The sequence below is a fragment of the Oncorhynchus keta genome, chromosome 23 (genome assembly GCF_023373465.1).
Source record: "Oncorhynchus keta strain PuntledgeMale-10-30-2019 chromosome 23, Oket_V2, whole genome shotgun sequence".
Taxonomy (NCBI): Eukaryota; Metazoa; Chordata; class Actinopteri; order Salmoniformes; family Salmonidae; genus Oncorhynchus; species Oncorhynchus keta.
This window is the reverse complement of record NC_068443.1, coordinates 18,904,403-18,932,184: the sequence shown is the minus strand read 5'-3', so window position 1 is coordinate 18,932,184 and position 27,782 is coordinate 18,904,403. Positions and strand designations below refer to the sequence as shown.

General features: G+C 44.2%; 2 protein-coding genes across 26 annotated transcripts; one reads left to right on the top strand and one right to left on the bottom strand.

Annotated features, from left to right (window-relative positions):
* The first annotated feature begins 3,643 nt into the window (after nt 1-3,643).
* Nucleotides 3,644-21,006, top strand: LOC118401945 (THO complex subunit 1-like). Of its 23 annotated transcripts, XM_052476737.1 has the most exons (10): nt 5,828-6,273; nt 6,459-6,554; nt 6,652-6,734; nt 6,859-6,928; nt 7,436-7,563; nt 7,767-8,358; nt 14,783-14,882; nt 15,506-15,618; nt 18,385-20,064; nt 20,181-21,006. In XM_052476737.1, exons 1-6 carry the CDS (start codon nt 6,264-6,266, stop codon nt 7,866-7,868), a joined length of 489 nt encoding a protein of 162 aa, XP_052332697.1. In that variant the 5' UTR covers nt 5,828-6,263; the 3' UTR covers nt 7,869-8,358; nt 14,783-14,882; nt 15,506-15,618; nt 18,385-20,064; nt 20,181-21,006. The 23 variants fall into 23 exon arrangements, 11 of the variants coding, with proteins under 11 accessions (XP_052332697.1, XP_052332690.1, XP_035655549.1 ...); XM_052476730.1 differs by lacking the exons at nt 14,783-14,882; nt 15,506-15,618 and having other exon boundaries at nt 5,828-6,084; nt 6,225-6,273; nt 7,767-7,854; nt 18,978-20,064; XM_035799656.2 differs by lacking the exons at nt 14,783-14,882; nt 15,506-15,618 and having other exon boundaries at nt 7,767-7,854; nt 18,978-19,065; nt 19,595-20,064.
* On the bottom strand, nt 20,528-27,334 carry LOC118401944 (ubiquitin carboxyl-terminal hydrolase 14-like). Of its 3 annotated transcripts, none has more exons than XM_035799652.2 (16): nt 26,946-27,334; nt 25,912-26,057; nt 25,777-25,809; nt 25,414-25,518; nt 25,197-25,300; nt 24,809-24,867; nt 24,417-24,547; nt 24,117-24,197; nt 23,953-24,035; nt 22,825-22,939; nt 22,598-22,663; nt 22,384-22,476; nt 22,133-22,261; nt 21,861-21,924; nt 21,648-21,755; nt 20,528-21,304 (listed from the first exon to the last, which is right to left on the bottom strand). In XM_035799652.2, the coding sequence occupies exons 1-16, from the start codon at nt 26,959-26,961 to the stop codon at nt 21,156-21,158; spliced, it is 1,482 nt and encodes a 493-aa protein (XP_035655545.1). In that variant the 5' UTR covers nt 26,962-27,334; the 3' UTR covers nt 20,528-21,155. The 3 variants fall into 3 exon arrangements, with proteins under 3 accessions (XP_035655545.1, XP_035655544.1, XP_035655546.1); XM_035799651.2 differs by having other exon boundaries at nt 21,861-21,927; nt 26,946-27,332; XM_035799653.2 differs by lacking the exon at nt 26,946-27,334 and adding an exon at nt 26,667-26,790 and having other exon boundaries at nt 21,861-21,927.
* Nucleotides 27,335-27,782: the final 448 nt, after the last annotated feature.

The window sequence follows — 27,782 nt, the reverse complement described above, 5'->3', positions numbered from 1 at the left end:
TATGCCAGAGCCCCTCAGTCCAGAGGCGCCAGAGCCCCTCCGTCTGGCGCTGCCGGAGCCTCCCTCCTCTCCGGCGCTGCCGGAGCCTCCCGCCTGTTCGGCGCTGCCGGAGCCTCCCGCCTGTTCGGCGCTGCCGGAGCCTTCCGCCTGTCCGGCGCTGCCGGAGTCTCCCGTCCATTCGGGACCCATTTCTAGGATCCCCAGTCCGAGGTCGGCGGCGAGGGTCGCCATGTTTAGGAGGCCACGGAGGCGGAGAAAGACTGTGGTGAAGTGGGGTCCACGTCCCGCGCCAGAGCCGCCACCGACGCCCACACAGACCCTCCCCTATAGGTTAAGGTTTTGCGGCCGGAGTCCGCACCTTTGGATGGGGGGGTACTGTCACGTTCTGACCTTTATTTCCTTTGTTTTGTCATTATTTAGTATGGTCAGGGCGTGAGTTGGGGTGGGCAGTCTATGTTTGTTTTTCTATGATTTTGGGGATTTCTATGTTTCGGGTCTAGTATGGTTCTCAATCAGAGGCAGGTGTCATTAGTTGTCTCTGATTGAGAATCATACTTAGGTAGCCTGGGTTTCACTGTTGGTTTGTGGGTGATTGTCTATGTCTAGCTGCATGTTAGCACTATGATTCATTAGCAGTCACGTTCGTTTGTTGTTTTGTTAGCTTGTTCAGTTTACGTCGTGTTTTTCGTCATTCAATAAAATAATGCATTCATACCACGCTGCGCTTTGGTCCGCTTCATACGACGATCGTGACACATAACCTGAGCGGGAAACCAGGTTGCATACCAGAGATATCAAGAAAGCAAAGATTACTGACAAGTTTTTCCAACACTTTTGATAAACAGGGAAACATTGAAATAGGCCTATAACAGTTAGAATCAGCTTGATCTCCCCCTTTAAATAAAGGACGAACAGTGGCTGCCTTCCAAGCAATGGGAACCTCCCCAGAGAGAAGAGACAGGTTACAAAGGTCAGAGATTTTAGGGGCAGCAACCTTAAAGAAGAAAGGGTCTAAACCATCTGACCCAGATGTTTTTTTGGGGTCAAGTTTAAGAATCTCCTTTAGCACCTCGGACTCAGTGACCGCCTGCAGGGAGAAACTTTGTAGCGGGGCAGAGGAAAAGAGGGAGGACCATCGGGACTCGTTGCATTAGAAGGGGTGGGAGATGAGGAAATGTTGGACTGGCAAGGAGGCATGGCTGAGTCAAATAGAAATCCTAACAATGAAGTGGTGATTAAAAAGCTCAGCCATGTGCTCCTTGTCAGTAACAACCACATCATCAACTTTAAGGGACATGGCAGCTGTGAGGGAGTAAAACACAGTGTGGGTGAACGGATGATCTTCACATGTGTATTTTCCACCATAAAGCATTGAGAAGGAGGTGCTATGGTGTGGGGGTGCTTTGCTGGTGACACTGCCTGTGAGTTATTTGGAATTCAATGCACACTTAACCAGCATGGATACCACAGCATTCTGCAGCAATACACCATTCCATCTGGTTTGGACTTAGTGAGACTATTATGTTTTTCAACAGGACAATGCCCCAACACGCCTCCAGGCTGCATCAGATAACATGGCCTCCACAATCACCTGACCTCAACCACATTGAGATGGTTTGGGATGAGTTGGACCGCAGAGTGAAGGAAAAGCAGCCAACAAGTGCTCAGCATATGTGAGACCTCCTTCAAGACTGTTGGAAAAGCATTCCAGGTGGGGCTGCTTGAGAGAATGGCAAGAGTGCGCAAAGCTGTCAAGGCAAAGGGTGGCTGCATTGAAGAATCTCAAATATAACATATATTTTAATTTGTTTAACACTTTTTTGTTTACTACATGATTCCATATGTGTAATTTCATAGTTTTGATGTCTACACTATTATTCTACAATGTAGAAAATAGTGAAAAAAAAGAAACTCTTCAATGAGTAGGTGTTCTTAAAAAGTTTGACCCGGTAGAGTATATACGAAAGTATGTGGACACCCCTTCAAATGAAGGGAATTTGGCTATTTCAGCCACACCCGTTGCTGACAGGTGTATAAAATTGAGTGCACAGACATGCAAGCGTCGGCTGGCGTGGTATACAGCTTGCTGCCATTGGACTCTGAAGTAGTGGAAATGCGTTCTCTGGAGTGATGAATCACGTTTCACCATCTGTCAGTCCGACAGACAAATCTGGGTTTGGCAGATGCCAGGAAAATGCTACCTGCCAACAGTAAAGTTTGGTGGATGAGGAATAATGTACTGGGGTTGTTTTACATGATTCGTACTAAGCCCCTTAGCTCCAGTGAAGGAAAATCTTAACACTACAGCATACAATAACATTCTAGATGATTTTGTTAGTGGGAGCATGCCTAAGATCACACATTAGACCCAGGCCCATATTCACAAAGCATCCAATACTGCTTTTCGACTAACATCAGTGTTACACTAGTGTATAAACCCTTATGTTATACTAGGGGAATTGTTTCCATAGCTAGAGCTGGCAGTGAGGAATCCACAACCTCTGCATAATCAAAACCATTGCTTTGAGAGAAGATGTTAAAGTTCATAGTTAGCCATTGTTATGGCAATGCAAACTGAAAAGTACCAGCGGCCTGGCTTTGGCCCCAAGAGAGAAGGTCCGACAGAGCCATGGCCCAGTGAGACACGGGTGCCGGCCCGCGTAGATGGAGACAGAAAAGTCTGAGCCTTTTAGGTAAAACACTGAGGAGACGGGGGCTGGGAGACACTGTGGCCCTGTCCAATGTCACTCCTGAACAGGGCCAGCCAGGAAGGAGCTGACCCAAACACTTTGAGGTAATGGTTGTGTGGGTAGCAGAGGCAGAGGTGTGCTTAGCAGTGCTTAGCAGATCTGAAAGAGAGGCATAACATTATTTGAATGAGAATTCAGTCATGACAATTCAAACAGAATTTGTGCAACTTGAGACAGATAGCAATACAGTACAAATATACTAAAAGATAATATTGAATGTAACACAGACGTGCATGAGTTGATTTAAAATAATACTACAGGTAGCTAACTCTTTCCATGCTTTTCCTGAAAATGTTTATCTGATATTATAGCTAGCTAGTTGATGTTGTTCTAGCTAGCTCACCCAAAGCAAGCTTTTCTTCACCTCGCTGGTCTGCAGATGCATGACTACATGATCATGATGTTGTGGCTGTAAAGATATTACTGCACTGTTGGAGCTAGGAACACAAGCATTTCGCTACACCTGCTAAATATTGTGTATATGACCAATAACATTTTATTTGAATGTTTTTTTACATCTACAAAACCTTTGGACGAGGTTAGTCGGTAAATTAGTGACAAAACTCAAAAAATCAGTAAATGTAGTTTTGATTCACAGAAGATTCACCAGTCACAAGTTTAGAAAATTACTTGCATTCATTCTCAAATTTAGTTGCAAATCTTATTGAATTTATTAACATATCAACGTACATGTTTGAATGTTCATGTTATGTGCTTGCAAATGTTGCATTTATTCTCAAGTGCCATGTTTGATATTTTTTTTGCAAATACAAAACGGATTATATAAGTGCAACTCATATTTTACATTATTTTACACAAGGCACTATGTTACCTTCATAATTGACCCCAAACCCAACACATGCTTTCCCGGAAGTCTCGCGATGTTGCGCTTCTGGCTTTAGGAACTCTGGAACAACAATTAATAGTTTACAAAAGTGTATAGTGTCATCTTCTGGCCGCACGTAAAACTGAAGGCTATTATACCAATGAACATCCCGGGAATACGAGATCGATCATCCCTGAAATGCAGTAGGCTACATCCGTTATTACACTGGTTATAAAAAATAAAGTTTAGATATCTAAAGTCCAGCAAAGCATTTGATTTGGCATAGGCCTAGTTGAACAGTACGTTTTACTCTAATGTTAACGATAGGAACCTGTGGCTCTGATGTTCCTTGTAAACAAAATCAAAATACTGCTAGGGCAGAAGATTATCCGTAAAATGTATTCATGTTACAAATTATAAGCATTACTTTCTGAACCATGCCTTAAGGCTTACAATGTTGACATCCTGATTGCGCCCGATTTGAACCGGATATACAACTTTAGTCGGGGTCACGTTTGTTGTTGAAGAGGAAAGATGTCTGTACTGATTTTATTCAATTTCAACGATGCAAAATATATATTTACAGTAAGAACTTGTCTTCAATACGGAGTATTTCAGACTATTCTATGCATGATTTAAATTGTTTATCACATCTTTGTAGAAACGCTTACAATACCTTTGCAAGCCAAGTCATATTTATTAGACACGTTAGTTGGCTAGCTTAATCACGTTAGCAGAAAATACTAAGCTTTTATTATTTGTTCAATTGTTATAACTCTCACCCAGGCCTCAACCAGAAGTGCGTTGGTCAACAAAACCAGCAAACCTTTGATAAACGCATTCAACCAGATCACTGGAAAGTGAGTGAATGGCGTTACATAGCTAACGTTAGCTGTTAACATGAATTCTATAATCTCTAGGCTATGCCTCTGTCCACATCACCACAGACATTGTCTGCCAGCTTGTCTCTTCACAGTGAGACAGAGAAGAAGACCACCCTTGACCAAGCTCTGAGGCGGGTCCTGAAGGAGTAGATTGTGAGTTTAAAGAAATGTAGCACATATGTATGCATGCATGCATGCATGTATGTATGCATGCATGTATGTATGTGTGTAATTTGTTTTAGATATGTATATGTAAAGTGTTGGTCCCATTTTTTTAATGAGCTGAAATAAAATTTCCCAGAAATGTTCCATACACACAAAAAGACAATTTTTCTCAAATTTAGTGCACAATTTTGTTTACGTCCCTGTTAATGAGCATTTCTCCCTTGCCAAGATAATCCATCCAATTGACGGGTGTGGCTTATCAAGAAGCTGATTTAAACAGCATGACCATTACACAGGTGCACCTTGTGCCGGGGTCAATAAAAGGCCACTATAAAATATGCAGTTTTGTCACACAACACAAAGCCACAGATGTCTCAAGTTGAGGGAACACGCAATTGTCATGCTGATTGCAGGAATGTCTAACAGAGCTGTTGCCAGAGAATGTAATGTTAATTTCGCCTCTAACGTAGTTTTAGAAAACTTGGCGGTACTTCCAACCGGCCTCACAACTGCAGACCACGTGTAACCATGCCAGCCCAGGACCTCCACATCCTTCACCTGTGGGATAGTGAGAGGAGTGGGGATGCTGAGGAGTACTTCTGTCTGTAATAAAGCCCTTTGTGGGGAAAAACTCATTCTGATTGGATGGCTCCCCAGTGGGTGGGCCTGTGCCCAGACATGGCTATGCCTCTGCCCAGTCATGTGAAATCCATGGATTAGGGCCTAATTAGTTTATTTCAATTGACTGATTTCCTTCTATGAACTGTGTAACTCAGTAAAATCTTTGAAATTATTGCATGTTGCATTTATATTTTTGTTTAGTATATTTATATGTATGTGTATATATATGTGTGTTTGTTTTGTTGTCACATACACCTGATAGGTGCAGTGAAATGTGTTGTTTTACAGGGTCAAACATAGTAGTACGGCGCCCCTGGAGCAAATTAGGGTTAAGTGCCTTGCTCAAGGGCTCCCTGCCACCTAGTGGTTAGCGAGGTCGCTGGTTCGAAAACCTGAGCCGACAAGGTGAAAAATCTGAAGTATACTGCTAGTACATGGTCTTGCTTATGCTCAATATGCTTCACCAAGAGTCGAGCAACATTCTCTCTTTCTCTCCTTTTCTTTTACAGGTGGAAAGCACTCGTCGATTGCTTCCTGTCTCTCATCTATCTCAGCATTGATGGAGTCACTGAAGGTAAGTAGCAGGCTGAACGTCACGTCATAACATCGCTACATCTCCCTCTGTTTTACCTCCTTGGTATTTCATCGATATACACGCCAGACAGCAAATTATGTAGTAATTGTGTAGAAAAGTGTAGTAAATTCACTTGTCCATGTATATATCTGCTCCGCCACCACTCCTTTCCTACTGTTGGGAGATGTTCTGGACTGTCTTCCTCTGTACCAGTGTGATAAGGTCTTCTCCTTTGTTGAATAGAATGTCTCCACCTGGAAGTCTGTAAGTAGCTTAGTCTGTTTCTCTGCGTTCTTAGAGTAACGGAACGGTCAATGTTTACTTGATGACAGGTTTCTTATAGATCTTTCCTTTTAGTTGTTGAGGAAATGCCACCAACATAACTTTCTCCTCTCTCACTTCAGAACTCTTTTTACACTGCTGGGAAGAACTACTTGTTAAGAATGTGTAATGGTGAGGATAAAGGCACACATTAAGATCACTTCCTGGCAGATGTTTCCTGTAGGACCCGGGATTCGAACTGGCAACCCTCTGGTTGCTGGCTTCCTTCTCTAACGTCTAGGCTACTTGCCGGCCCTGTTTGTTATCTTTATTTGTACAGATATTCCATCACTAAACCCCATCTTCTTACTTTGCAGATCTTTTGAGGAGGTTGTCCAAGTCTCAGAACACAGTCTTCTGTGGACGGATCCAGCTGGTCCTGGCTCGTCTCTTTCCCCTGTCTGAGAAATCAGGTAAGAGGGTTACATGGAGCTACAGGAACTGACGTCATTTATGTTTTATCATGGATGTGGACTTGTGGCCACTATTGTGTTCCTTTGTGTGTTTCAGGTCTGAACCTGCAGAGCCAGTTTAATCTCGACAACATCACAGTGTTCAACAAAAATGAGCAAGAGAGCACTCTTGGCCAGAAGGTAAGGCCTTGTTCTAAGGATTATAGATACTGTGTAAGCTGTTGAATGATGTGTGTGCTGTTGAATGTGCTTAACAATGAATTACCACTCTCTCTCTACCTCTGTTCTGTGTTGTCTTCTACAGCCCACAGAGGAGGAGGATGGGATGGAAGTAGAGAAGGGGGAGATGGGGAACCTAGTGCACCTGCTCCATGGTAAGCAACATGAGTCCTTGTTCCATCTATCGCAATGCTTGGAATCATCAGTGGTTTTTCATCAACATAGCTGTTGCACTGATCCCTATGCTGGCAAGTCTTGTAAGTTTGATTGCAGCTTCCTAAAACAAGTTGTCATCTATAAAATTGCTCCCTGTTTGTAGTTACATCCCTATCGACTACAACCTACAGGAAGTTCTGGACTCTGCAGGACTACTTCAGAAACCCTGTTCAGTGTTATGAGAAGTTTTCCTGAATGACTTTCCTCAAAGTTACTTTTCTGCCCTCTTTCCCTCCCAAAATAGCTTTGTGACATGACCCATCTATGGACATCTACTAAAAGTATGACACTTTGCTTTAAAAAAAATGTCTTGTTCAAAACTGTTACTATTCTGTATGTCCTGTGAAGTATCAAGACAGGTGTTGGCTGTGTTTGTTTCTGTGAGAAGACACTGAAAAGTTGTTTGAGTTAAAAGAAATGTTCTGTATGTTGTCTGTAATATTCAGACGAGACGCTGGCAGTGTTTAGAAGCTTCAAGCTGGACGACATGCAGGCTTCTAAAAAGAAGCTGGACGAGCTGAGGACGGCAGGAGGAGACCACGTTTACTTTGCCAAGTTCCTCACCAGTGAGAAGGTGACATCTCAACTTCCATCAATTAAGAATAGAACAGAATATAGATTGACTACATTGCAGTGACTGCACAGTCACTGTTCTACAAATCACCTTACGTCACAAGTAACTACTCATTATGTGATTGAGATTAGGAAGTCTATACCTCACCTTTCTCAAATGGATCCCTTCAAATACAATGACAGTCTCTGTCTTTGCCTCTCTAGTTGATGGACCTGCAGCTCAGTGACAGTAACTTCAGACGACACATCCTCCTGCAGTACCTTATCCTGTTCCAGTACCTCCAAGGGACAGGTCAAGTTCAATAGGGCTATCTTCTGTATAGCACCCCTACCTTGTCACAACGACTGATTGGCTCAAACACATTAATTACATTTTTAACAAGGCACACCTGTTTAATTTAAATGGATTCCAGGTGACTACCTCATTAAGCTGGTTGAGAGAATACCAACAGTGTGCAAAGCTGTCATCAAGGCAAAGGGTGGCTATTTGAAGAATCTCAAATATATTTTGATTTGTTTAACACTTCTTTGGTTACTACATGATTTCATATGTGTTATTTCATAGTTTTAATGTCTTCGTTGTTATTCTACATTGTAGAAAATAATATAAAAAAAGAACAACCCTCAAATGGTACTGTATAGCCTTCTGTATTACAAGTCAAGGTTGGGTAAGGGTTATTGATGGGTTATTGATGACATTGAAAAGTCCCCTCATATTTTGACAGCATGTCCTAATCACAGAGGAGAACTGGAAATCGTAGAAAAATGAGGGATGCCCAAGCTTTGTGAAGGAAAGGTATAGCAGCAGAATTCAACAACCTCATGTTTATGATCCTATACTTATGAAAATATTATTATCAAGACAAAGTCCAAATCGAAAATATATATCATTCATTAAAGTGAGGAATATACACTGCTCAAAAAATAAAGGGAACACTAAAATAACACATCCTAGATCTGAATGAATGAAATATTCTTATTAAATACTTTTTTACATAGTTGAATGTGTTGACAACAAAATCACACAAACATGATCAATGGAAATCAAATTTATCAACCCATGGAGGTCTGGATTTGGAGTCACACTCAAAATTAAAGTGGAAAACCACACTACAGGCTGATCCAACATCCTTAAAACAAGTCAAAATGAGGCTCAGTAGTGTGTGTGGCCTCCACGTGCCTGTATGACCTCCCTACAATGCCTGGGCGTGCTCCTGATGAGGTGGCGGATGGTCTCCTGAGGGATCTCCTCCCAGACCTGGACTAAAGCATCCGCCAACTCCTGGACAGTCTGTGGTGGATGGAGCGAGACATGATGTCCCAGATGTGCTCAATTGGATTCAGGTCTGGGGAACGGGCGGGCCAGTCCATAGCATCAATGCCTTCATTACATTACATTTAAGTCATTTAGCAGACGCTCTTATCCAGAGCGACTTACAAATTGGTGCATTCACCTTATGACATCCAGTGGAACAGCCACTTTACAATAGTGCATCTAAATCTTTTAAGGGGGGTGAGAAGGATTACTTTATCCTATCCTAGGTATTCCTTAAAGAGGTGGGGTTTCAGGTTTCTCCGGAAGGTGGTGATTGACTCCGCTGTCCTGGCGTCGTGAGGGAGTTTGTTCCACCATTGGGGGCCAGAGCAGCGAACAGTTTTGACTGGGCTGAGCGGGAACTGTACTTCCTCAGTGGTAGGGAGGCGAGCAGGCCAGAGGTGGATGAACGCAGTGCCCTTGTTTGGGTGTAGGGCCTGATCAGAGCCTGGAGGTACTGAGGTGCCGTTCCCCTCACAGCTCCGTAGGCAAGCACCATGGTCTTGTAGCGGATGCGAGCTTCAACTGGAAGCCAGTGGAGGAGCGGAGGAGCGGGATGACGTGAGAGAACTTGGGAAGGTTGAACACCAGACGGGCTGCGGCGTTCTGGATGAGTTGTAGGGGTTTAATGGCACAGGCAGGGAGCCCAGCCAACAGCGAGTTGCAGTAATCCAGACGGGAGATGACAAGTGCCTGGATTAGGACCTGCGCCGCTTCCTGTGTGAGGCAGGGTCGTACTCTGCGGATGTTGTAGAGCATGAACCTACAGGAACGGGCCACCGCCTTGATGTTAGTTGAGAACGACAGGGTGTTGTCCAGGATCACGCCAAGGTTCTTAGCGCTCTGGGAGGAGGACAGAATGGAGTTTGTCAACCGTGATGGCGAGATCATGGAACGGGCAGTCCTTCCCCGGGAGGAAGAGCAGCTCCGTCTTGCTGAGGTTCAGCTTGAGGTGGTGATCCGTCATCCACACTGATATGTCTGCCAGACATGCAGAGATGCGATTCGCCACCTGGTCATCAGAAGGGGAAAGGAGAAGATTAATTGTGTGTCGTCTGCATAGCAATGATAGGAGAGACCATGTGAGGTTATGACAGAGCCAAGTGACTTGGTGTATAGCGAGAATAGGAGAGGGCCTAGAACAGAGCCCTGGGGGACACCAGTGGTGAGAGCGCGTGGTGAGGAGACAGATTCTCGCCACGCCACCTGGTAGGAGCGACCTGTCAGGTAGGACGCAATCCAAGCGTGGGCCGCGCCGGAGATGCCCAACTCGGAGAGGGTGGAGAGGAGGATCTGATGGTTCACAGTATCGAAGGCAGCCGATAGGTCTAGAAGGATGAGAGCAGAGGAGAGAGAGTTAGCTTTAGCAGTGCGGAGCGCCTCCGTGATACAGAGAAGAGCAGTCTCAGTTGAATAACTAGTCTTGAAACCTGACTGATTTGGATCAAGAAGGTCATTCTGAGAGAGATAGCGGGAGAACTGGCCAAGGACGGCACGTTCAAGAGTTTTGGAGAGAAAAGAAAGAAGGGATACTGGTCTGTAGTTGTTGACATCGGAGGGATCGAGTGTAGGTTTTTTCAGAAGGGGTGCAACTCTCGCTCTCTTGAAGACGGAAGGGACGTAGCCAGCGGTCAGGGATGAGTTGATGAGCGAGGTGAGGTAAGGGAGAAGGTCTCCGGAAATGGTCTGGAGAAGAGAGGAGGGGATAGGGTCAAGCGGGCAGGTTGTTGGGCGGTCGGCCGTCACAAGATTTCATCTGGAGAGAGAGGGGAGAAAGAGGTCAGAGCACAGGGTAGGGCAGTGTGAGCAGAACCAGCGGTGTCGTTTGACTTAGCAAACGAGGATCGGATGTCGTCGACCTTCTTTTCAAAATGGTTGACGAAGTCATCTGCAGAGAGGGAGGAGGGTGGGGGAGGGGGAGGAAGATTCAGGAGGGAGGAGAAGGTGGCAAAGAGCTTCCTAGGGTTAGAGGCAGATGCTTGGAATTTAGAGTGGTAGAAAGTGGCTTTAGCAGCAGAGACAGAGGAGGAAAATGTAGAGAGGAGGGAGTGAAAGGATGCCAGGTCCGCAGGGAGGCGGTTTTCCTCCATTTCCGCTCGGCTGCCCGGAGCCCTGTTCTGTGAGCTCGCAATGAGTCGTCGAGCCACGGAGCGGGAGGGGAGGACCGAGCCGGCCTGGAGGATAGGGGACATAGAGAGTCAAAGGATTCAGAAAGGGAGGAGAGGAGGGTTGAGGAGGCAGAATCAGGAGATAGGTTGGAGAAGGTTTGAGCAGAGGAAGAGATGATAGGATGGAAGAGGAGAGAGTAGCGGGGAGAGAGAGCGAAGGTTGGGACGGCGCGATACCATCCGAGTAGGGGCAGTGTGGGAAGTGTTGGATGAGAGCGAGTGGATACAAGGTAGTGGTCGGAGACTTGGAGGAGTTGCAATGAGGTTAGTGGAAGAACAGCATCTAGTAAAGATGAGGTCAGCGTATTGCCTGCCTTGTGAGTAGGGGGGAAGGTGAGAGGGTGAGGTCAAAAGAGGAGAGGAGTGGAAAGAAGGAGGCAGAGAGGAATGAGTCAAAGGTAGACGTGGGGAGGTTAAAGTCGCCCAGAACAGGTGAGCCGTCCTCAGGAAAGGAGCTTATCAAGGCATCAAGCTCATTGATGAACTCTCCGAGGGGACCTGGAGGGCGATAAATGATAAGGATGTTAAGCTTGAAAGGGCTGGTAACTGTGACAGCATGAAATTCAAAGGAGGCGATAGACAGATGGGTAAGGGGAGAAAGAGAGAATGACCACTTGGGAGAGATGAGGATCCCGGTGCCACCACCCCGCTGACCAGAAGCTCGGGGTGTGCGAGAACACGTGGGCGGACGAAGAGAGAGCAGTAGGAGTAGCAGTGTTATCTGTGGTGATCCATGTTTCCGTCAGTGCCAAGAAGTCGAGGGACTGGAGGGAGGCATAGGCTGAGATGAACTCTGCCTTGTTGGCCGCAGATCGGCAGTTCCAGAGGCTACCGGAGACCTGGAACTCCACGTGGGTCGTGCGCTGGGACCACCAGATTAGGGTGGCCGCGGCCACGCGGTGTGGAGCGTTTGTATGGTCTGTGCAGAGAGGAGAGAACAGGGATAGACAGACACATAGTTGACAGGCTACAGAAGAGGCTACGCTAATGCAAGGAGATTGGAATGACAAGTGGACTACACGTCTCGAATGTTCAGAAAGTTAAGCTTACGTAGCAAGAATCTTATTGACTAAAATGATTAAAATGATACAGTACTGCTGAAGTAGGCTAGCTGGCAGTGGCTGCGTTGTTGACTTCCTCTTGCAGGAACTGCTGACACACTCCAGCCACATGAGGTCTAGCATTGTCTTGCATTAGGAGGAACCCAGGGCCAACCACACCAGCATATAGTCTCATATGGCAGTCAGGCTACCTCTGGCGAGCACATGGAGGGCCCCCCCAAAGAAATGCCACCCCACACCATTACTGACCCACCGCCAAACTGGTCATGCTGGAGGATGTTGCAGGCAGCAGAACGTTCTCCACGGTGTCTCCAGACTGTCACGTCTGTCACATGTGCTCAGTGTGAACCTGCTTTCATCTGTGAAGAGCACAGGGCGCCAGTGGCGAATTTGCCAATCTTGGTGTTCTCTGGCAAATGCCAAATGTCCTGCACGGTGTTGGGCTGTAAGCACAACCCCCATCTGTGGACGTCGGGGCCCTCATACCACCCTCATGGAGTCTGTTTCTGACCGTTTGAGCAGACACACGCACATTTGTGGCCTGCTGGAGGTCATTTTGCAGGGCTCTGGCAGTGCTCCTCCTGCTCCTCCTTGCACAAAGGCGGAGGTAGCGGTCCTGCTGCTGGGTTGTTGCTCTCCTACGGCCTCCTCCACATCTCCTTATGTACTGGCCTGTCTCCTGGTAGCGCCTCCATGCTCTGGACACTACCCTGACACACAGCAAACAGCTCTCATTGATGTGCCATCCTGGATGAGCTGCACTACCTGAGCCACTTGTGTGGGTTGTAGACTCTGTCTCATGCTACCACTAGAGTGAAAGCACCGCCAGCATTCAAAAGTGACCAAAACATCAGCCAGGAAGCATAGAAACTGAGAAGTGGTCTGTGGTCACCACCTGCAGAACCACTCCTTTATTGGGGGTGTATTGCTAATTGCCTATAATTTCCACCTGTTGTCTATTCCATTTGCACAATAGCATGTGAAATGTATTGTCAATCAGTGTTGCTTGTGGACAGTTTGATTTCACAGAAGTGTGATTGACTTTGAGTTACATTGTGTTGTTTAAGTGTTCCCTTTATTTTTTATGAGCAGTGTACATTACCAGTCAATAGTTGACACACCTACTCATTTCAGGGTTCTTTTAGTTCTTTATTATTTTTAACAGTTTTCTACATACAGAAGATCGTCCTATTTGATAAAAGACCAAGTCCATATTATGGCAAAAACAGATAAAATAAGCAAAGATAAAACGACAGTCCATCATTACTTTAAGACCTGAAGGTCAGTCAATCCGGAAGATTTAAAGAACTTTGAAAGTGTCTTAAAACGCAAAAACCACCCAGCACTATGAGGAAACTGGCTCTCATGGGGACCACCACAGGAAAGGAAGACCCAGATTACCTCTGCTGCAGAGGATAAGTTCATTACAGTTACCAGCCTCAGAAATCTGCAAATAACTGCATCTCAAATTGCAGCCCAAATAAATGCTTCACAGAATTAAATTAACAGACACATCTCAACATCAACTGTTCAGAGGAAACTGTGTGAATCAGGCCTTCATGGTCGAATTGCTGCGAAGAAACCAGTACTAAAGGACACCAGTAAGAAGAAGATACTTACTTGGGCCAATAAACATGAGCATTGGACATTAGGTCTGATGAGTCTAAATTATTCTATTTTTGGTTCCAACCGCCATGACTTTGTGAGACACAGAGTAGGTAAAGGGATGATCTCCGCACGTGTGGTTCCCACCGTGAAGCATGGAGGAGGTGTGGTGGTGACACTGTCAGTGATTTATTTAGAATTCGAGGCACACTTAACCAGCATGGCTACCACAGCATTCTGCAGCGATACACCATCCCATCTGGTTTGCACCTGGTGGGACTATCATTTTTTTCAGCAGATAATGACCCAAAACACACCTCCAGGCTGTGTAAGGGCTATTTGACCAAGAAGGATAGTGATGGAGTGCTGCATCAGATGACCTGGCCTCTACAATCACCCAACCTCAATCCAATTGAGATGGTTTTGGATGAGTTGGACTGCAGAGTGTAGGAAAAGCAGCCAACAAGTGCTCAGTATGTGTGGGAACTCCTTCAAGACTGTTGGAAAAGCATTCCAGGTGACCACCTCATGAAGCTGGTTGAGAGAATGCCAAGATTGTGCAAAGCTGTCATCAAGGCAAAGAGTGGCTACTTTGAAGAATATAAAATATATTTTGACACTTGTTATTTACATGATTCCATAAGTGTTATTTCATAGTTCTGATGTCTTCACTATTATTCTACAATTTAGAAAGAAATCCTTGAATTAGGTGTCCAAACTTTTGATTGGTACTGTATATACAGTGCCTTCAGAACATATTCACACCCCTTGATCTTTTTCACGTTTTGTTGTGTTACAGCCTGAATTTTAAATGGACTAAGTTGAGGTTGTCACTGGCCTACATACAATACCCCATGATGTTTTTAGAAATGTTTACAAATGAATAAAAAATTAAAAGCTGAAATGTCTTGAGTCAATTAGTATTCAAGCCCTTTGTTATGGCAAGCATAAATAAGTTCAGGAGTAAACAAGTGCTTTAACAAGTCACAAGTTTCATGGACTCATTTTGTGTGCAATAAGTGTTTAACTTGATTTTTGAATGTTTACCTCATCTGTCCCCCACACATGCAGATAATTGCAAGTTCCCTCAATCGAGGAGTGAATTTCAAACACGGATTCAACCACAAAGGCCAGGGAGGTTTTCAAATGCCTCAAATAACAGCACCCATTGGTAAAAAAAAAAAAATGCTCACATTGAATCTCCCTTTTGAGCTTGGTGAAGTTATTAATTAAACTTTGGCTGGTGTATCAATACACCCAGTCACTACAAAGATACAGGTGTCCTTCCTAACATAGTTGCCAGACAGGAAGGACACCACTGGGATTTTTAAATGTTTTATTTAAACTTTGGGTAGTTTTTCAGGATAAAATAAGAAATGGAATGGAGCTAAACACAGGAAAAATCCTCAAAAAAATCTGGTTCAGTCTGCTTTCCACCAGACACTGGGAGATTAATTCACCTTTCAGCAGGACAATAACATAAAACACAAGGTCAAATCTACACAAGTTGCTTACCAAGGAGACAGTGAATGTTCCTGAGTAGCTGAGAATTTTGAAAAAGATAATGGGCAAATGTTGCACAATCCAGGTGTGGAAAGCTCCTAGAGACTTACCCAAAAAGACTGTAATTGCTGCCAAAGGTGCTTCTATGAACTATTGACTAAGGGGTGTGAATACTTATTTAAATAAGACATTATGGGGTAATGTGTGTGAGAAGAAAAATTATATATATTTTGAATATAAGCTGTAACACAGCATGTGGAATAAGTAAAGGGGTATGAATGCTTTTTGAAGGTACTGTAAAAATCAAGACCAGTAGATGACAAACCCAAGAGACCCATGAGGAAGAGACAAGCTCCAGAAAACTACCTAGGTAAAGGCCCTGACAGGAAGGTCTTCATGGGGAAGTAAGTATCAATCCTAACATAATAATAATAATAATTTGGTGGGTACTTATAATGTACAATAAGTTTATTCAAATTCTATAGCGCTTTTCATTACAGAAAGAATATCAAATCAAATTTTATTTGTCACATACATATGGTTAGCAGATGTTAATGCGAGTGTAGCGAAATGCTTGTGCTTCTTGTTCCGACAATGCAGTAATAACCAACAAGTAATCTAGCTAACAATTCCAAAACTACTACCTTATAGACACAAGTGTAAGGGGATAAAGAATATGTACATAAAGATATGAGTGAGTGATGGTACAGTGCAGCATAGGCAAGATACAGTAGATGGTATTGAGTGCAGTATATACATATGAGATGAGTATGTAAACAAAGTGGCATAGTTAAAGTGGCTAGTGATACATGTATTACATAAAGATGCAGTAGATGATATAGAGTACAGTATATACATAACATATGAGATGAATAATGTAGGGTATGTAAACATTATATTAGGTAGCATTGTTTAAAGTGGCTAGTGATATTTGACATCATTTCCCATCAATTCCCATTATTAAAGTGGCTGGAGTTCAATGTTAGCCACTCAATGTTAGTGGTGGCTGTTTAACAGTCTGATGGCCTTGAGATAGAAGCTGTTTTTCAGTCTCTCGGTCCCAGCTTTGATGCACCTGTACTGACCTCGCCTTCTGGATGATAGCGGGGTGAACAGGCAGTGGCTCGGGTGGTTGTTGTCCTTGATGATCTTCATGGCCTTCCTGTGACATCGGGTGGTGTAGGTGTCCTGGAGGGCAGGTAGTTTGCCCTCTGTGATGCGTTGTGCAGACCTCACTACCCTCTGGAGAGCCTTACGGTTGTGGGCGGAGCAGTTGCCATACCAGGCGGTGATACAGCCCGACAGGATGCTCTCGATTGTGCATCTGTAGAATTTGTGAGTGCTTTTGGTGACAAGCCGAATTTCTTCAGCCTCCTGAGGTTGAAGAGGCGCTGCTGCGCCTTCTTCACGATGCTGTCTGTGTGGGTGGACCAATTCAGTTTGTCTGTGATGTGTACGCCGAGGAACTTAAAACTTACTACCCTCTCCACTACTGTTCCATCAATGTGGATAGGGGGGTGTTCCCTCTGCTGTTTCCTGAAGTCCACAATCATCTCCTTAGTTTTGTTGACGTTGAGTGTGAGGTTATTTTCCTGACACCACACTCCGAGGGCCCTCACCTCCTCCCTGTAGGCCGTCTCGTCGTTGTTGGTAATCAAGCCTACAACTGTTGTGTCGTCCGCAAACTTGATGACTGAGTTGGAGGCGTGCGTGGCCACGCAGTCGTGGGTGAACAGGGAGTACAGGAGACGGCTCAGCACGCACCTTTGTGGGGCCCCAGTGTTGAGGATCAGCGGGGTGGAAATGTTGTTGCCTACCCTCACCACCTGGGGCGGCCCGTCAGGAAGTCCAGTACCCAGTTGCACAGGGCGGGGTCGAGACCCAGGGTCTCGAGCTTGATGACGAGCTTGGAGGGCACTATGGTGTTAAATGCCGAGCTGTAGTCGATGAACAGCATTCTCACATAGGTATTCCTCTTGTCCAGATGGGTTAGGGCAGTGTGCAGTGTGGTTGAGATTGCATCGTCTGTGGACCTATTTGGGCGGTAAGCAAATTGGAGTGGGTCTAGGGTGTCAGGTAGGGTGGAGGTGATAGGGTCCTTGACTAGTCTCTCAAAGCACTTCATGATGACGGAAGTGAGTGCTACGGGCGGTAGTCGTTTAGCTCATTTATCTTTCTTGGGAACAGGAACAATGGTGGCCCTCTTGAAGCATGTGGGAACAACAGACTGGGATAGGGATTCATTGAATATGTCCGTAAACACACCAGCCAGCTGGTCTGCGCATGCTCTGAGGGCGCGGCTGGGGATGCCGTCTGGGCCTGCAGCCTTGCGAGGGTTGACACGTTTAAATGTTTTCCTCACGTCGGCTGCAGTGAAGGAGAGTCCGCATGTTTTAGTTGCGGGCCGTGTCAGTGGCACTGTATTGTCCTCAAAGCGGGCAAAAAAGTTATTTAGTCTGCCTGGGAGCAAGACATCCTGGTCCGTGACTGGGCTGGTTTTCTTTTTGTAATCTGTGATTGACTGTAGACCCTGCCACATACCTCTTGTGTCTGAGCCGTTGAATTGAGATTCTACTTTGTCTCTATACTGACGCTTAGCTTGTTTGATTGCCTTGCGGAGGGAATAGTTACACTGTTTGTATTCGGTCATGTTCCCGGTCATCTTGCCCTGATTAAAATCAAAGATTCAAGTCTGTTGGGAAAGGCCGGCGGGGGGGGTACCTAGTCAGTTGTACAGCAGAATGCATTCAACTGAAATGTCTTCCGCATTTAACCCAACCCCTCTGATTCGGAGAGGTGCGGGGGGGACTGCCTGAATTGATATCCACGTCATCGGTGCCTGGCGGAACAGTTGATTAACTGATTTGCTCAGGGTCAAAATGACAGATTTTTACCTTGTCAGCCCCTGTATTATACGCATGTGTGAATTGGACATTTTGTCCATATCCGAACTCTGTATGGCAATGATAACTGTGGGTCTAGGGTGTTCCCCAAAACCGTAGTTGGTTTAGGAAAGTTGAGGTATGCCAGTTGAATTATTTACCATGTCTAGCCCTCACATTGGAGCCTAATGAAAATGGGGAGACATAGCATGTTGCCAATATGGGGGACGAGTGACACAGCTTCCCTTGTATTTGGCTTTGTCAAAACTCGTGTTTGTTTTCTTGCAGTGATGAACTCACGAGACTGTGTAATCTGAATCATAACAATATGGCAGCTTGCCAGTCAGTTAGCAGGTGAGTGGTTTTACAGCAGTGGTGCAGCTGGTCAAAGGTCAAAGTTACATAGCCCACTTATCTACCTATACGTTTTTGGTGTATAACATTTAAAGGAGAATTGAGCTTTTTACAACCAAATGTAAAAAAATATATATGTAAATGACATATTATAGAAGGGTCCAGACACTTTCTTTGTGACTTGACTTGTTTTTGAGAAACTTACCGCAATCAGCGATTCACTTGCTCATCCTCGTACAGTAAGGGGCTCAGAAAAGACATGAACAAATGCTCCAAAAACCACAGCAACCTACAGCGGGTACAGCCTCAGTGTTGACAGTAAACGCATGCTGGAGGTTGGACCGAATTTTCCCAACATTGAAGTTTGTGCTCAGCAGACCAGAAATTTGCTCGGTGCCAAAAAAAAGTGGCTAAACATTGGTATGGACCCTTCTCCTTCTATAACTTGCCATTTACATAAAAAGAGATTTGGTAAAAAAAATATATAACTTATTCTTTAACCCTAAATGTTAATTTCTTGTCCACAGGGAATTCATGCCTACTCTGGAGGAGTTATTTGAAGAGGCCATTGAACAGGCTGGCCTAGCCAACATGGTGGATGGACGATGAGTACAAGTACGTGTATACACACGTTAGGAACACCTGCTCTTTCCATGACTGACCAGGTGAAAGCTATGATCCCATACTGATGTCACCTGCTAAATCCATTTCAATCAGTGTAGATGAAGGGGAGGAGACATGTTAAAGAATAATTATTATTAAGCCTTATTTGTGTATGTGAGCCATTCAGAGGGTAAATGTGCAAGACAAAAGATTTTAAGTGCCTTTGAACAGCATCTCAATGTAGTAGATGCCAGGCACACCAGTTGGAGTGTGTCAATAACTGCAACGCAGCTGGGTTTTTCATGCTCAACAGTTTCCTGTGTGTATGAAGAATGGTCCACCACCCAAAGGACATCCAGCCAACTTGACACAACTCTGGGAAGCATTGGAGTCAACATAGGCCAGCATCCCTGTGGAACGCTTTTGATACTTGTAGAGTTCATGCCTCAATGAATTGAGGCTATTTGAGGGGGTGCAACTCAATGTTAGGAAGGTGTTCCTAATGTTTTGTACACTGTAACTGTTGATTGTCTGTCCTAAGACCTGTCCAATGGTGTCAAGAAAGATCCTGCCGTGTGAAGTGTTCTGGTTCATTATTATCCACTCACCTCCACGCCCCGTCCTGTGGTGCGTAACTCAAACTGGCTGGCGAGCCATGCGTCTTGTCTAGGAGGAGTCCCCACTTCTTCCAGCCCACCAACCAGCAGCCTGGCTGACTACCTGGAGAGCATGGTCATCAAACTGGCCAAGGAGCTGCCTGGAACTATGGGTGCTTGGATACTGAACATTTTAATAAATTACAAGGCTCCCTTTGGGAGCATCTCAATTTCATACTCCTCACAACCCATAAGGTCAGAGGACACAAGGAGTATGTAATTGAGATGTTCCCCATGACCTACCCTCTCTTGATGGATTGGAACCCCTTTGCCCTGTCATCACAGAAGGACCTCCCGTCTGAGGAGATTAAGACAGAAGACAATGGCGACACCGCTCTCAAAGAGAGCAATGACAGTGAGTTCTAGCACAACTCAAATGTATAGCTTCTAGATATGTAGTTGTAAAATCAAAGCTCTTGGACTGCAGATTTTCCATATTGACCTGATCACATCCCTTTTGTGTGCCCCAAGGTTCCCAATGGAAGACCCTGGCTGGACAGCTGGAGATAAAAGCAGCGGAGATCCAGGAGATTGAGACAGCAAGGACGCGGCCAAGCAGGACCTTGAGGGGAGCCTGGTTCCAGTGCTCAATGCTGCTGGCTTCCCCAAGATCGCAGACATCCTCAACGAGACATAGATCAAGGCCTTCCTTTCGTTGGTATTTATGCTTCGACATGTACTGTAATTTCATCCTCCATAGAATAGTTAAACACTCAACTTTGACCAGAGCTTTATTCATTTAGCGCTAACCACTTACGGGACATGAATAGATATAGGATGGGCATTTAGATGGATAAAGGCGAGTCATTTAATCAGAACATGGTTTGGTATAAGTTTATTTTCACCATTTATGAAAAGCCATCAGGATAATGACTGCATGTATGAGAGAGAAGCGTTATAGTCACACTGTATTAGGTATTGAACCGCTCGTATGATGACAAATCACAATGACGAAAGCAATGTGCAAGACAGTTCTGTTTCCAAAAGAGATGCAAGGGGTGTAAGAATTCATTATGGTTTGAATAGTGGGCACTGTAGGTGATAGGGTGGTCTCCAATACATTTGAATTAAAGGTACAGGGTAAATTGAAAGACACCTGAACCAGATAGGATCACTTGGCCAAAGACTGTACAGCTGATTAGTTATGACTACAGAGAAGTACTGACATGAGCACCTTGTCCAAGGATTTAAAAAATATACAATGTGTATAAAACAATGAAACTGCAGAACTAGAAACTCAACCGCTCAATGATCCAGTCCAGAGATTGCCTGGCTCAATAAACCATTTAAAACCTTCCTCCACTCATGTTGATATAGGATGGCTTTACAAACATCTTGTCAAAGTTACTTTATAAAGACACCCAGAATTTATTGCACATCTATGCAGGGTAGACAGTGCTTGGAAATGGCATTTGTTGGTTAGATTAGTTTTTTGCATTAGGTTGATTACGGTTTCTCCTCTTCAAGTATTTCCAGTCGTCGGGGTCCGTACAGTAGGACGTAGGCTATATGCCAGTCTCCTCCACCGGACAGCCTCAGTATATCCTCTGGAGACACCACACTCACCTTGTCGTCATCAAACTTCACCCACTCGTCTGTAATGGCAAAACATGGATGTATTAAGAAGTCATTCATTCAAATCAATGAATATAGTAGTTTGTTTACAAGGTAAATAATAATCAGGCCGACTTCCACAACTAAGCGCATACTTCCACCGTTTTGGTCCCGCAGCTATCACGTTTCAGCAGAGCGAAAGGCACTTGTGCTCATCTGGCCGCTACTTGGCAACGTCATACAGCTGAACCTTAGTTTAAAGGGATAGTTCACCAAAGTAAAGTGATCTAAAATATCTTTGTCTGTGAACTACACATTTAAGCAGCAGGTTGATGTATCTATTCATCGCACTGTGGAGACTTTTCTTAATGCTATGGAGGTTACCTTCTTTCCTCTTGACCCAGCCGACATAGTGTCCGGAGGAGCTGGATCGGCCCTGGTGTGTCAGCACTGCCTGCAAGTCGTAGTAACCGCTGTTGTTGGAGCCCAGGTCTGCAAGGAAGACACATGCTTAGAAACATTAACAACCTATCCCTCACACGACTGACTGATTAGTTTGTAAAGGTATGCCACAAAACAATACGTAAAGTAACCAACCGTCATCGAATGAAAAGGGCTCATATTTCACTTCCTTCGGTTTGTCTCCCACTTTCTTCTCCACCTGCTTGATTCACAAAGAGAAAATGTAAGCTACGTGTACTACACGCATGTTGTTTGAGACGTTCGTTCACACAGAGTTGCTTTGTTTGGTCAAAGGACAAAACGGAAATATATTTCTTGGAGGTTTGGGTTTATTTTCTAGAGTATAAATTTGCAGTTCAAAGCTGAAATGCAGTAGAGACGGTCCACAAATAAATATATATTTTTACCTTCTGTGACTGTTTCTCCAGCTTCTTGTCCTCAATCTCCTTGAACTTTGACCTGACTGCCACCATCTTCTCTTGCAGCTCAGAGGTACACAGCTCATACACATCCAGCATCAGTGGGAACTTGACATCCTGGAGAATTAATTCAATAGGGGAAAAAAGCATCAGGACAATATTCTTTCATCCTGTCATCAAGTATTCTGATGATAATCCCATCAATTAGGAGGACATACCTAAAACATCAGAAGACCTACCTTTAGGACTTTGGCATTGACAGATTCCTTCTCTTTGTAGAAAAAGCGAACCATCTGAATGGTCAGGTAGGCAGGGAGGCGGCTGACTTTAGACTAGACGAAGGGAGATCAAGTGAACATCACCTTAACCAACCAACTAAAACAACAAAACACATTTCACAAGCTCTCACTAGTGTATAAAAATCTTACGGCCCGGCCCAAACTACAAACTTACAGATTTTATGTACAGGGCATTTCTTTGCAAAGATGGGGACAGCTTGGTGATTTCTTCCTGCAGTCTCTGGAGAAAGAAACAGCGGGACATGACGGGATTAGATCAGTGTTGCCATGGTGACAGACCACCTTCGAGACATCACGGTCTTTGTGTGCACATGTGTGTTTCTGTGCTTTTGTATGTATGCGTCCATGTGTTCCTGTGCGTGTTGCTGTGGTACTACTCACCAGCCTGAGCCCGGTGGCCAGGTATTTGACCTCCTGGTTGATGAAACAGCTGAGTTGAAGCTGGCTCTCTTTACCTTTAGCTGGCTCCTCATCTTCAGACTCTGTACATTTCATACTGAGAACCGGGGTTAAAGAGATTCTCTACTACTTTTGTATACTTTAGCCAGTAGGTCTAAAAGTAGCTTATGAAAAGTGGTCAATGGAAATTGCGTACTACATCACATTGCAAAGAGCTTAAGCGCATTGGATAGAACTCAAATTGCCCGGGGTGCTGGCCCATGTGGAAAAAATGGCACCGCAGTTTCCAAAAAACGGTTGCTTTCAAACTAGGAATTGAGACTAATTGCGCATCGACACATCCAGCCCAAAGTGTGAGGTAAAAAAATAAAAACTTGAGCATATCTTTAAGAAAGAAACAGGAGACTCATTAATGAAGCCCAGATGTCCTTCCTAACATAGTTGCCAGACAGGAAGGACACCACTATTTAACTTGGCAAGTCAGTTAAGAACAAATTCTTATTTTCACCTTGTCAGCTCAGGGATTCGATCTTGCAACCTTTCAGTTACTAGTCCAACGCACTAACAACTCGGGCTACCTGCCTCCCCATTCTTGGGAGGAGAGAGCAAAAGGTTTGTTGAAATAATATACTAATGTGGAAGCCAGGGATTTTTCTGCCATTTAAATCCTTAGGCGGGCCGGGCCGCTAAACGTTTTTTTTTCGGGTTGCCTTAATCCAAACAGTGTAAAATAAAATGACATGCGCAGGATTGGGGGAAAAGTATTTCAGTGTAACCAGATATAATGTATGTAGAAAAAAACACACACACATAACAAATCACAAAAATGAAAGCTAGACAGTCAGGAGAATTGATTAGCCATGGCAAAACGCATAGAATTGCAGGAAATTTGCTTTAAAACTGCGAAAATGTATCTCGGCTCCAAGGAGAAATTTGTAGAATTGCAGGAAATTGGCTTAGAAATGGAAAAATGTCTCTACACTGCCAAGATGGGGGCCTAGAAAATGTTGCCGTGCCACATCCAATAAACCCTGGAAGCCATATTCCTTTCCCTAATAGATCTTACGCTCATCTCAGATTCAATTGGTCAGGCGTTCCGACTAAGGATACGTGGTTTCATACTCCACTCCAAAATACTGGTCAATGAAGTTCTTCTTGGCAGCGACAGCAGCAGCCCCACTCTCAGTGTCAGTCTATGACAGACAGAAAAGGGGAAAGTTACAAAAGACATCCACATCTACCTTGACAGCTTACATATTTGTTTATACACACACCTCCATGGGAGCGTCTGGGTCTTGTGGTTCTAACTTCTGCTGAAGAACTCGCATCATCTGCAGCCAGCACTCGTTGGCATCCTAGAGAGGGAGAGACATTCATTAATGAAGCCCATTTCCACTCTTCAGACCACATTCTGTATGCACAATTATTCAAATGTCATCTTGGGCTACTTGAAACAGCAATCAATGTGGTTCAGTCTAGATGTGTGTTACTGAGTAGTACCAAGCAGTATTAGCAAAGCAGCATCTTCTGGTGATGAGTGAGTGACTGGTGCAAGCCAGGGGCCCTGGTCTCACCTGCTGAAGGTACTGTCCTTGGTCTCCCTTCTCAGCGAACTGGGGGAAAGCCATGTGCAGGAACTGCAGCAGGATGATTGGGGGTATGCTGGAGGAAGTTTCGTCCATGGTCTCGTAGAGATCACGGAGGGCTGAGGAAGGGAATACAAACGGTTATTTAACAGTTATAACATGGACATTTAGCGGACCCTTTACCCAAAGCCATCTACAGTTTATAGTACACCACACAATGCGGGTATTGGCAGCACTGTGCTCTGACCATAGAATTAGGAATGAAATACTTAGTAATGGAATAGGATCTCTATGGCTACAACTCACTGAGTCATACCATTACATCTACACTGGCAGATACAAAAATATAAATACAACAGATACAAATGCCAGGCACTGACCTGCTGTGATGTACTGGGATGATGCGTTGGCCCCTGAGGACCCCAGAGCACCTGCGTACCTGTAGGGGGAGACAGAGGGCTCATAAATAAGATCAAAGCCATAAAACACGTCTAAGAACAAAAACAGTCTATTGTCTAACCTTATAGGCACACCCTGGTCACCTGCTCATGGCAAGGTAGCAATCAAAACGAGAAAAAAACAACTATATAATGTTGAAGAGCCTGAAAGCGGCGTCTTATAAGACTAACAATACATGTGATATAATTGTCAGCTGTATATAGATATCAAATTAATAAGAATCATATTGCATCATCACTATAGATTAGATCACTGACAAGTTGCTTGCATCATCACAGAGTGGCATTAATGCAAAAATCATGAGCCCACCTTCTGAGGGCTCCTTTGAGCTCTGGTACGGAGCGAAGACACTGCACTGTAGCGTTCATATAGCAGGTGTTTCCCAGGTTGGTCAGTCCACAAGGCATCTCCATCTACACAGACAAGCAAAATGGGGTTAGTTTCTCTGACTGCCTGTGCTGGCAAACCCAGACAGCATCCATTCCCTTTAAACAAACAGACATCCAACGAGTAAACATTAACTCACAGCTGAGGCCAGCTGGTCCTCAGTCATGTCCTCTACAAACATGGGCCTGACTGCAGGCTCCTCGGGCAGGGCCTCCGCTGAGCCCATCATCAACAGAGTCATCCCCTAGGACAGAGGGTGGAGGAGGAATGACAGAGAGAGAGTGGAGAGAGGAGGAAGAGTATCGCATGTCACATTGTGTACCATAGGATATCTGGTGATGGTAATCAAAGAAGAAAATAGATTACCCTGCAGCATTAGGTTTGATAATCTTAACACTACCCCAAAACAGGTCCACTAAATTACAATGAAATGTGCCAATATATCAGTCTACTTTACACAGTATTGACAGAAGTAACATGACAACTCTTAGGCTATACTTACATTCTTTAATTTGATGTTTCCCCAGTCATCATCCTGAAAAAAGATATACACATGATTAGGTATCTTTGGAAATAATGTATTGATCATCCGTGGTCCAAGTGATGACATTCATTAACTAAAATGAGACAACTTTACCTTAAGTGTGCCTCCCTTGACCATAACCTTCTGTCTCTCTGGTTGTACCCCGGTCAAGGCAAAGAGCTGAGCCTTGAATACCATGGGAGGTTCTTCTGTGTTCAGCTCTATTGCATCAAACTTCTCTTTTCCCCATTTCACATTCACTGAGAAAAAAACAAAAAAACAAACACAGGTATTTGTTATTGCTAACCAGCAGGGAGTGGAAGGCATCTGATGCATTGTGTCTTGTCATGAATGACACAGCACAATCATATTTTACAGTGATAACCTGTGCTGCAGAGGATGGCTTTAAATAAGAATCGAATGTTTTGGTTATTAAGTCTTGATCACCTGTTCGCTAGAAGCAAGTGAAAAACTGCGGCTACTACTGTGCTGACTAGGAAGATTGCATAAAAGAGATGGTAAAATGACTTAAGTAAGATGCTACCTAAATTCGATAGCTAACTAACGTTAGCTACCTAGCTAGCAAGTTAGTTAGCAAAATAATCACAAAACTAATTTAGCGTAAACAAATTGGCTAGCGTTAGACTAGCTCCTTAGCTAGTTTATTTGGGTCAGATGTAACGTTGCAGTACAATTTTCATACAGTAACGTTGGGCTCTTTGCGTACAGTGTAAGACAGTTCATTTTATGGCTAGCTTAACAGTTAGCAGTCTAGCTAGCTAAATATTCACGTGACTGCATGAAGTTAACTGGTGCCGTTAAGCACAACATAAAGCTAAATAGTTAGCTAGTTAGACACATTACTTAACTAGTTGTCAACACCACCGACACGTATCTAGATTACTAAACTAGATAGTTCGTTTGTCATATTTTCTTAAATCAGAAAGAACACTCTCGAATCTGTTATTTTTGTCGGGCAGCTCGCTAGTTGGCGACTCCACTGATTTACTTTACGGCCTATGATGACTAGCTAACACTAGCTAGTTAGCTTGCGTGATAGCGGTCCAATTGTGATCATTGAAACACGTGTATAAATAGTTCAGAAAAAGGTCATCATTGTAAGTGGTTACTTTACAGCATTAGCTTACCTGTAAATACGGTCATCTTTTAGGCTGTTTTGTTTGCTATTCTCAAACTCCAGTCACCGGGGCGCGAATTCGCTGTCGGGTGTAGTTGGCTACGATATGATTCTGTCCAGCTAGCTAGTAGCTACACCGAAATTCATTCAAACAGTTTGCACAATGACGCTGCAACTGCACGGCAGTGTACGCTGAAAATGTATCGATGCACTCTGCCTGTAGCTATCCAGCCTGGACAGCCCAACATGTGAGAGAGAAGGGTGTAATTGCATATGCATTTAGGGGCGTTTACTGACATTGGCGTTTCTTGATGTCAAGTTACACCCATTGATGCTCGCCATTTGTCCGTGGCAGTTTCTTTCGTATCTGGGACAACTGTAGCATTGCCCAACCTGCCACGTTATTTCATCCTAATCTGCTATGTAAACAAATCTGTGTAAACCCCCACCAGTTTTAACGCCAGAATTGACCAATGGCAGGCACCAATGGGCGTTCTCTATTATCAAGGAACGCCCACATCAAGAAACACAATATTAAGTAATTCATCCTAGGAAAAGGCATTTAGCAGACACTTGCATCCATTCACAAGAACACTCCCAAATATGTTATGATCAGAGTTGGCCCTTGATCACAGTAGAATTTCTTCAAAAAGTACCTTCACAAATGTATTTGTTGAAAATTGTAATTATACATCTCAGTTCCCACTAACACATACAATTTAAACAAAACAAAAATAAAATGTTTTACCAAATACTGCATCAGTCTCCAAAAATGTTGACTGTCCTAATGACACTTATTAATCATGATCTGTTAAAAGTAGCCCAATTACTGTAAAAGGAGCAAATC

What these genes read in the sequence shown, in the direction of transcription:
- LOC118401945 (XM_052476730.1), top strand. An exon ending in CCTAGTGCACCTGCTCCATG is followed by an intron (nt 6,929 to 7,435) that starts GTAAGCAACATG and finishes TGTAATATTCAG; the next exon opens with ACGAGACGCTGGCAGTGTTT. An exon ending in CCAGTACCTCCAAGGGACAG is followed by an intron (nt 7,855 to 18,977) that starts GTCAAGTTCAAT and finishes TCTTGTCCACAG; the next exon opens with GGAATTCATGCCTACTCTGG.
- LOC118401944 (XM_035799651.2), bottom strand. An exon ending in GGAGTGGAGTATGAAACCAC is followed by an intron (nt 22,940 to 23,952) that starts GTATCCTTAGTC and finishes CCCGGTTCTCAG; the next exon opens with TATGAAATGTACAGAGTCTG. An exon ending in TGGAGAAACAGTCACAGAAG is followed by an intron (nt 21,928 to 22,132) that starts GTAAAAATATAT and finishes TTGTGAATCAAG; the next exon opens with CAGGTGGAGAAGAAAGTGGG.